At 38.3% G+C, this 9,800-nt stretch overlaps 1 protein-coding gene across 1 annotated transcript in view; it reads right to left on the reverse strand.

Annotated features, from left to right (window-relative positions):
- atl (atlastin GTPase) overlaps positions 1 to 6,957 on the reverse strand; it is an 82,928-nt gene extending 75,971 nt beyond the window's left edge. The window contains exon 1 of the mRNA XM_083137963.1: positions 6,838 to 6,957. Within this exon, the coding sequence (XP_082994089.1) occupies positions 6,838 to 6,895 (58 nt within the window). The 5' untranslated portion in view covers positions 6,896 to 6,957. The remainder of the gene's footprint in view (positions 1 to 6,837) is intronic.
- Between the last annotated feature and the right edge of the window lie 2,843 nt (positions 6,958 to 9,800).

Consider the following 9,800-nt stretch of genomic DNA (forward strand, 5'->3'; position numbering starts at 1 on the left):
CTATTCCCAAACTCGAACAAGCAAATTTGCAGCTAGGAATTTTCACATCGAGCACTGTAGATCACAAAATTGTAACCCACTGGAAAAGAAGACATGGTTCGACAGAAATGTCCACAAAATTTAAATATAAAAGAAAAATGAACTTCACAAAATCCTCCAAAATAACGGTGACATTTAACTCAACGCTGTATACCCTATCCTGGCAGAAAAGGGCCCTTAGGGCAAAAGGATAATTGTCCCTGGGCTCCAACTCCTACTGAGGTCCTCAGACCCTTTGAAGTAAAACGTAACAGGCGTGGACAATGTGGGAAATTTATCTCAGATATTTCAATTTCATATTGAGGCTTGGAGCCCCCTTGAAAATATTTTGTGGGAAGTTACATTTTAAATATCACGTTTAAAACTAACATTACTGGTAAAAGGTCATGCATTATCAGGTATGATTGTTTATTGTGTAGCAGTAAGGCATCGACTGGTTGAGCAACTGAATCTTTTTGCTGGATTCATAACTGTACTACACTACTAAGGTATGAGATGAGGGATACTTTCCTATCAATAACCACTGCGAGCAAGGAAATTAATTCTGCACTTCGGAGGAGACCCATATATAACACCATTAAGACTTGTTTCCATGATATGAAAAACTCAATATGCTGACCAAGGCAGAAATTTATTTCATTATAAAACATAAACTAAACATAACGTTTCAACCTACTAGCAAGGTCTTCTTCAGACTCTGTACCAAGTATAAATGTAACAAAGTACAAAACAGGACGATATATATGCACAAAATTGCACCCCTCCAGACTATTAGAAAGTTGTTCTGGAACATTCTAGCAGGTGGCTTTCCCTTGTCAACCGTACTTTCATCTGAAAGGTGATTTAGCTAAACATTTTCTTTCATCTGGCATGTGGTTGGACTCTTTATCTCACGTTTTTTTCCTTCTTCTCTCCTCTTTCTCTCTTGTCCTTTCCACTCTTTCTAACACCACCTTCCATTCTTTGTTTATCTTCAGCCCCTCATTACAGTTCATTGTCTTCTTCACCTTTCTTCTCTATTTCCTTGGCCTCCTTCCATTTTCTCACTAGACCTTGCTAGTAGGTTGAAACGTTAAGTTTAGTTTATGTTTTATAATAAAATAAATTTTGCCTTGGTCAGGATATTGAGTTTTTAGACCCATATGTAAAGTTGCCCAGGCCCCTCTGGCTGAAACAATATGCTACTGCTTATTATCGCAGATGTTGTCATATGATATGTTACAGAGAACCAGTTTTCTGTTTCGTAAATCCATTTTTTAAATAAGCGACACTACCTGTTGAATTTCTGGGGTAATGTAAAATTTCAGGAGCAAAGAGAGAGAACATTATCAGAACACCAAGCAAATTTATTTTATGTTTTTTTTTTCTTTAAGATTATGTTTTCAGTGGCAATGCATAAGAGTGAACAGTTTTAGTTCATGCAAGGGAAAAAACTCAAAATCAATTTAATATCGAACCAGACCTCTAATGTAATCTTTCATGGAACCCAAAATCCAAAAGTTCACAAATTAAACAAAATTAACCTTCACATTAGTGTATCAAATAGTATATTGAAATTTAAATACATTACAGAGAGGTAAAGCTATCTCCACTGTGGGCTGTCACAAAGGCACAAGGAAGGGGGGTATTCTCAATTTCAACAACTGGGGGTGTAAGGGATGAGTGACCCCTTTTTAAAGACACCAAAATATCAACCCCACTTTCATGTGGTACACCCTGGACTGCATTATGGAGACTTACGAGGCTGTAGCATCTGGAACCAATAATCCTCTATGGGACTCATGTTGTGTGCTGCCCTTATGTGTATCATCTTATAACTATTCATCCTCATCTTTGTGAGGAGTTATATTAGAAAAGGAGTATGCAATTTATTTAATATTAATGTATTTCAGAAAAAGCCCCAGTGACACAGGTGATATGGCATCTGACTGTCATGGGGAGACCTTGTGTGTTTGACTTCAGATGAAAATTTTTCTGACAATGTTACTGCACTCTTATGAAATAAAATTATAGAGAAATTTAAATGGACAATGTACTTTAATTTCGTTCCTTTTATAAATTGTTTCTCCATTTTTATTTCTGTGCAGTAATAGGTAGAAAAATACTTATACAGGTGTTTAATCATGATTTTTACTTTTTAATCTTGTGTTTTTCAATTAAATATATAATCCGTTAATTATTATGAATATTCACTTTCACATTTTTCTTTTAGAACATTTCATTCTACACACACAACATGTGAAAATTCGAAGAGTAAAATGTAAAATTACAATCTGCATCAAATGTATTGGGTGCAACAATCACGTACATCTAGCCTTCAGGCTAAGGTAACAGAGGTACATTATTTCAGCATCTCCACAATATAAAAACAACAGAAAAAGTTCATACACAATTTATGGCAGATTTATAGTGTCGTAGAAAATGCTGCTCTTTGGCTTACATTTGTAAGTATACATCATCTGAAGACATTTTGTTGCACAGGAATTCTATAGGAAGTGCCAACAAGACTAAGATCTATAAAATAATAGACGAGATAACCTCATCTTCACCAACCTTTCTAATAATTATGATCATATTGTCAATGTACTTTAGTTATCAATCAGATATCTGGACTGAAAGTTTTACTTTGATATTTTTTCTAATGTCCCATATTATAAAAGTGAAAATTTATTACAGAAATTCGAAGTAACTATAATTTTGCACAGGACTGAGAATCATAAGAACGAAAGAAACAAGTTTCTAAACTGAATCTATTTTGGGAGTGGAATCACAAGAGGAAGTGAACTGTTTAATCATTTGGAACTTTTTCTCTTAGGCCAGTCAACAATGGATGATTTTGGAGTCCAGTAAGGAAAAAATTCAGGGAAAGCTGGAACAAATTTTATTACCTTCCTAAAAGGATTCTTAACAACATTAATTTTGCCCCCCTGTACCACCGCGGATTTGGCCACCATCTTTGAAAAATGTCGCCCAAAATCAGGTTTTTTGCAAATATCTTGCTTGGAAAGCACTTTACAGCAAAAGAGGTTATGATGAAAAATAATCTACATAAAAGGTTCTGTGCATTTTTGTTCTAAGAAACACCGTTAGGGTGATAGAGGAGCGAGTAATTTCACTTATTTTTCTCCACTCTATTTTGCAAGACCGAAATACAAGGTGTTGATGACCTCCGTGGTGGAGTGGTTTTCACAGCAGGCTGCAATGTCAGGGGTCCCAGGTTCGAATCTCGGCTAGGACATGGATGTTTGTGTATGTCCGTAATGAGAAAAACCTAGAATATTAATAAAAATTGATATGTGGGAAAGTTGAGAAAATGGTGAATGACTGGGAATACTACTGCAACTGGGTTCGATCCCCGGCAGGGGAGAACGAAGATTTTTCCACCTGCTCAAGCAGATCCAGCACCTATACAGTGTCATATAGAGTGGGTACCTGGAGGAAACTGGGGGTAAAGGTGGCCAGTTGCATGGTGCTGATCACATCACCCCCACCTTCAGCCATGCTCAAGAAAGTGTGGGGCCCTAACTGCACACCTCTGCGTGAGACAGAACAGAATTGTGTGGTGGGGAAAAAACTACTGTAGCTACTAGCCGTTTACAGGAGCATGTACTGCTTCGCTCTGCAAACTCGTTTTCTCCCCTTCTCTACTGCCTTTCTCCAGAGATTCCACAGCGTCGTGGATCAGTGGGTGTACAGTGTTTCCAACCTTCTTAACCAAAAAATGCCCCACACACCATTGACGGATAGCCCCAAAAACCATTTACGGATAGCCACACGAACCATTTCTGGCAAGGTTAGGCAAACAGTTAAAATTTTGGGTCGTAGTAATATAAGGAATGTATATTTTAGTTTTTTCATCTTCTTGTAACACGACGGCGTGGTTGGAAACAACACTGACAGGAGGTTACATCATTAAACGTGCGCAACACCCGGCTCTCGTACAGGAAGGAAAGAACAGCAATGGCAATTGTGCGTCGGAGAGATATTTTTCGTGAAAAACACAAGAATTCCCGCTCAAGTACATTCAACGACGAAAGAAAATACCTCCAGGAACAATCTAAATGCTAGAAAAACTCATTTTGGTAAGTACTTTCTTGTGTAAAAATGAAGAAATCAGTTGTTCGGAGATGCAATTGTTATCTTTCACAGAACTGAGTTACTCTATTACGGAGAGGAATTTACCAAGAACAAATCAATTGTGTGTGAATTGATTGATTGAGTTGGTGTTTTAAGTCCACTAAGTCCCTAGCCCCCCTCCAAACAAAGAGCCTTTTCTCTTACATTGACGGTAACAGTTCGTTATATCGGAGACACATTAAAATCGGATATATTTTGTGTTTCGCATGGTTCGTACTTACCAATCGTGTATTGCAGAACATAGTTCAAGGTGCCATTATGCTTTTTACTGGAAAACAAACAAAATTTTTCGCATACAGAGTGATTTTTTTGATTCCTTGCTTCGTTTCTGTAACACAATATGGCAGGCACATTTTGACTCAAGTTGTGGGTGTCCAGTATTTCCAACCTCCTTCACCAAAAAATACTACTATCGTGTATCGGTACCAGTTAGATATAGTGAAAACACAATTAACTCGCTTATTTCTGAATTATTTACATTTGTACATACCTTATATGCATAGCAGAACATATTTCAACTTGGGATTATGTTTTTTCTCTGAAAAAAGCGTAACTTTTCACATTACAAGTATTTATTGGTCATTGCTATACGGCGGGCAAATTTTGACTTACGTTGTCGATTGTCAGCTGATATGCAGTGTTTCCAAACTTACGAACCGAAAAATGCACCACAAACTATTCACAAAAGGTTTTTAAGCGAAAATTTATCCACAAACCATTCATGGAAGGTTAGGTTAGGCAAACAAAGAAAATTAAAAAGAAGAAAAAAACGCTCACACGTCATCTGGTAAAACTACCGCATGTTTGCTACACTGACAGGGGGTTACATGTTCGAACGCACAGAACATTTGATTCACGTAGGCGACGGTAATGGTGGCACGAGCTATCATGCAACGGAGATACATTAATGTCGAAAATGATATTATTTACCGGCCGAATAAGTTGCATGAATGGATAAAACACTATTCCCAGCTACCAAAAGTCCACAGGGACTCAATTCCGTAAGTACTTTCCCGTCATTTCTCCTGCAAATTTTAAGAAATGTGTTTTTGAGCATGTCTTCTCAAGATGATAGTTTGTGTCCATTCCTGCCATTGACAGCAGTCATCATACTGACGTTAAGAAAGACAAGCAATAGCCTCCTCTGACCACTACGATAATTACAGGAAGTGAGAAGGAAAGTGTGGCATATTGAATGGTAAGAGAATGCAGACTTTCTATCAGTAGAGGCTTGACCTAAAGAAAACGTGGTTCAATCATTTTCTTTAGACTTCATGTGATATAATTCCATTGTGCTCTACAACAGAGACAAAATTTGCCATGACCATGATAAGTCATGCATTCTCCGAATTGGCCTGGCCTTTCTTGGATATTCTAGTGTTCGGTACTACTTTACTATACCGGAGACACCTATCAATGATCTATTTAGCAATTTTTTACATTGCTAACTTACTATTCTGCGGTGCAGAACATTTCTTTAGGTGAAATAATTGATTTCTAACTAAAATAATGTCTATTTCTTACATACGATAGCCCCACGAAGCACCACGGGGACTAGGTATGCCTACTAGGTTAGGTTAGGTTTCATTAGCACTCCTTTCGTTCAATTTAGCATATACAGACAACATCGGAATTACAAATTCCACACCCGGCAACAACTTTACGACGCATCCTCGACACGTCATGTTGTAGCAGCAGCAATAGCGCGTATTGTGCTCTCATGCAGAAAGCAAATGGCGGCAGCAGCAATAGCGCGTCGGAAATAGATTTTCGTAGAAAACCACATGCATTCGCATTAAAATGGATCGAAACTACATTCCCGAACATCAACAACCCTACAGAAAACGATTTGCGTAAGTACTTTCTCCTGTAAATTTGAAGAAATCCGTCTGCGGTATAGTAAAGTGTTACCCTAGTGTTCTAGTGTTCAACTTACTGACAGTTCTTTTCAGACATTTTCAACAAAGTGTTTAAATGGTATAATAACAACAAATAAATGGAAATTTGTGGGTTACATATCACTGTTTGCGTCAAAAAAGAAGTGCCACAACAACAAATGAGCTGATCATCATAGATATATTGCTTCAACAATTTTTCATATGCAAAGATAAATATTTCCTCCAAATTATAATAGTAATTACAATGCTTAATGCAAAAAGCAATATTACAAACTTAAATGGGTAACGCTTGATACCATCAAGCACACATTGTCTATGCATTGTGAATTCAAAGAGTTTTTACCTCAGTACAAACTCCTAGATTGCAGTGAGGAACTTCTAAACAAGGTCAAATAATGCTTGCAGCATAGTTTGTTTTGCGTCACAACAAATCAAGTAACCCTTGCTACTTTCAGAAAGAAAGTTTCAAAAATATTTCTAAATATTTTGTTCCACGAAGTTTATATATAAAACGCAAAACAAAATTTACTTGATAAGAAATTCAACTTTGCTTGACAGTAGCAACTATTTGAAATGTAACTGCCAAAACAGAGAAACCATGAGTTTGCAGTTCATCTGCTAAATTGCGAATTGCTATCGTCCTTCAAGTCTAGCGACAAGGCTTGTAAGTGGTACAAATGTTGCAGAATGTATCAAACATGTGAGAACTGGTGTTTGCAATTAACATAATTACATGTATTTGAAAGAAAAATTAAGTACTTGCCTTCCAACGAGCCTTCCTGAACAGCAGTTACGTGTTTACGTTGTTCTCCATCTGCCATATTGTTCTCACTGTTTCAGAAACAATGTTGCCACAACGTTCCGAGAGACATGTGCACAGAATCCACCGTAAAACACTGATTTTGAAAAATGCCCATATTTCACAGATACGTGCGCGGAAGGGGAAGTGGGTGAAAATTGCAATCACAAACAGATATTTCCAATACATTGAAGAAATGGAGAAGTTCGAAACGTCATTTTTGCATTATTTAATCGCTTCTTTAACGTAAGGGAAATAATATGAACCAAAAGAAGAAATGGAAGACGTGAATCACACAAAAGCCTGGACGGAGGTTGTCAAGGACGTAGCTAAATTAGGTTGATCGGTTTGGGGGGGGGGGGGGGGGCAAATGCCAGAAAAATCACGATCAAATCATTAAGAAAATTAACAACAACCAACATTATGTATGTATGTGTATATATGTATGAGAGTGAGATGAGAATGAGAGACAGACAGAAGTTGTTGAATTAAAATCAACTGTCATATACACACGCACGCCACTCACCATCGTACGCAGGATGTTTTTCCGGCAGAGAGGGGGGGTAGAATTGTAAAAGGGGATAATACACACTAGGGTGTTAAAATTGTACAAAAAAATAATGATCGTGGCTTGCTTGATTGAGTTGGCGTTTTAAGCCCACTTTATGCACAGGAAGGTTAATCGGGACTGGACCTACAGTTTAAAGTGGGATCCGAACTACTGTGCGTCTCCGATGGGATCCGAAACCTGGAACCCTTGATTACAAGCGGCGACGTTACCATTGCGCCATCGGCGAGGCCAGTAATGGGGGTTTGTTTGATTGATTGATGTTACTTCGCTTTTCTGCCACTTCTGGCTAATTGGAACGATCAGGATGAGTTGTTATACGATGAAATTGATGAATGGACACTCAACGAACACCCATACTCTGACCGGAATTCGAACTCGGGACCCCTGGCGTCGTAGCATGATGTGCTAACCACTCCGTCACGGGGGCGGCTAATGGGGGTTTGCATTTGCCACTTCTTTTTTCTTTCTTAGGTTACCAGTCCAAATTCTCTGGCAGACAGATAGATACCGAACAGCGGCATATTTATTTTATTAGTGAAACAAAGTTTCTACCGATTTCTCGTCATAACCTATTTCTGGAAAGAGTACATTCGTGATACTATTGTATTCAAGCTGACAGAGACAAATTTGAGGGTGTACCACCCCGCACACATGTATTTAGGGTGTGACCAAATTGAGGAAGGATGAAATGAAACGGATAGACCGTCGGCCAAAGAGAATTGGATACATCCCATTCTCTCTGCCGTCGGCATTCAGGGCCAGAAGCCAGAAGGTCCACTGGGCTCTTTTCCGCCCTTTTGTGTTTACAACCACGGGAGGGTTTCTCTGACATCAAGATAAAACTGCCTTCCGAGTATGTCATCCTTCAGTACTACAAAGCACGTAGTGCTGCTCTTTCTTAGAGTAATGAGCAGGGGTGCAGATTTATAGACGCTAAAAACTTTTAAAACTGCAGGCAAATTGGCACCCATCATGATGAAAATACATGTATGCACTTGATGCCACAAGTGTTGACTTGATTGTTTTGGTATTTTATTGTATTTTTCTTATATTTGCGTAACTTTATTTGCATTCGGTTAATCACAACGAATATGATGAATAGTAGGTAGATGAAATTGCTGATATGGAAAATGCTTTAGTCAAAGAAAATAATAATAATAATAATAATATGAAGAAGAAGAAATGTGAATTTTAGCATATTGCAGGGAAGAACTTGGAAATTGTGGATACATTTTCTGCTTTTGCTTCATTGTTATCCTCCCCTTTTATTCCTACGATAATATCTAGTTCTCAGAAACTGGCTTTAATCGCGGCGTTGAGGACGAATGATGATAAGATGAAAGGACAATCACGAAGGAATATTGACAAGACAAGACAGAACCCGTCATAGGATTACACTGGCTGTGGGTCCACAAGCTAGGGTTTCAAATGCGGTGATGGATCTGTAATATGGGAATTTAAGTCCAATAAATCCTCTGCTGGGTATCTCATGTATATAGTTGAAACCACAATCGAACTTAGCACCTTTTATTTCGAGGCGATCGTGTTACCCACTACCCTTCGAGGAGGTCCCTGTCTGGTTGTAAACTTCAAAGATGATGACGTTGGATAACAAATTGTAGGACTAAATATTTGATGGCACTGGATATAACAGATTTCGCACAGTAATTGGCTAATTTTATTTTTATGCGTGAGTCGAACGTGGCTTTTTATGCACCCAGCGATGCCTACTTTTACAGTTTATTACAAAATTCGGCTTCCGACCTGTAAGCGTAATACGGTATGAAACCAGATGCTCCAAGCTCTAACTCTGGTCAGGCATGGGTGTACTATGCTTGTCCCATCACCATTTCTTCAGTTCATCATTCATCCTCACCGCCGCGATTAACAAAAAGAAACGAAAAATAACCAACCTAGAAATGAAATTAGAAAACATTCTCTCGAAATTGCACAAGCTGAGTACACTATCCCGTGGGAAGAAGATTTCCACTTCTATGAGTAATGATTGATTGACTTGCTTTATTTTACTTATCTTTTTGTGCTACTTTTGGCTAATTTGCGAAGATGAGGATGAGTGACGATATGATGATATTGATGAATGGACACTCACAAACATCCATGCTCAGGCCAGGATTCGAACGCAGGACCCCTCGCATCGTAGCACGATGTGCAAACCACTCCGCCATCTTCCTTGAGTAATTATACAAATGATAACAGAAAGCGCTTTAGAATTTGAAAAGCTAATGTATCTAAAGCGTGTAGATCATTGTTAATAATTTAGTACATACCTCGTTATCTTCCATAAATGAGGGGTGGCTTATTCTTCATTATAGCCATGTGTTAGCGGCAATCCCCC

Source organism: Lepisma saccharinum, chromosome 16, assembly GCF_977018435.1.
Source record: "Lepisma saccharinum chromosome 16, izLepSacc3.1, whole genome shotgun sequence".
NCBI lineage: Eukaryota > Metazoa > Arthropoda > Insecta > Zygentoma > Lepismatidae > Lepisma > Lepisma saccharinum.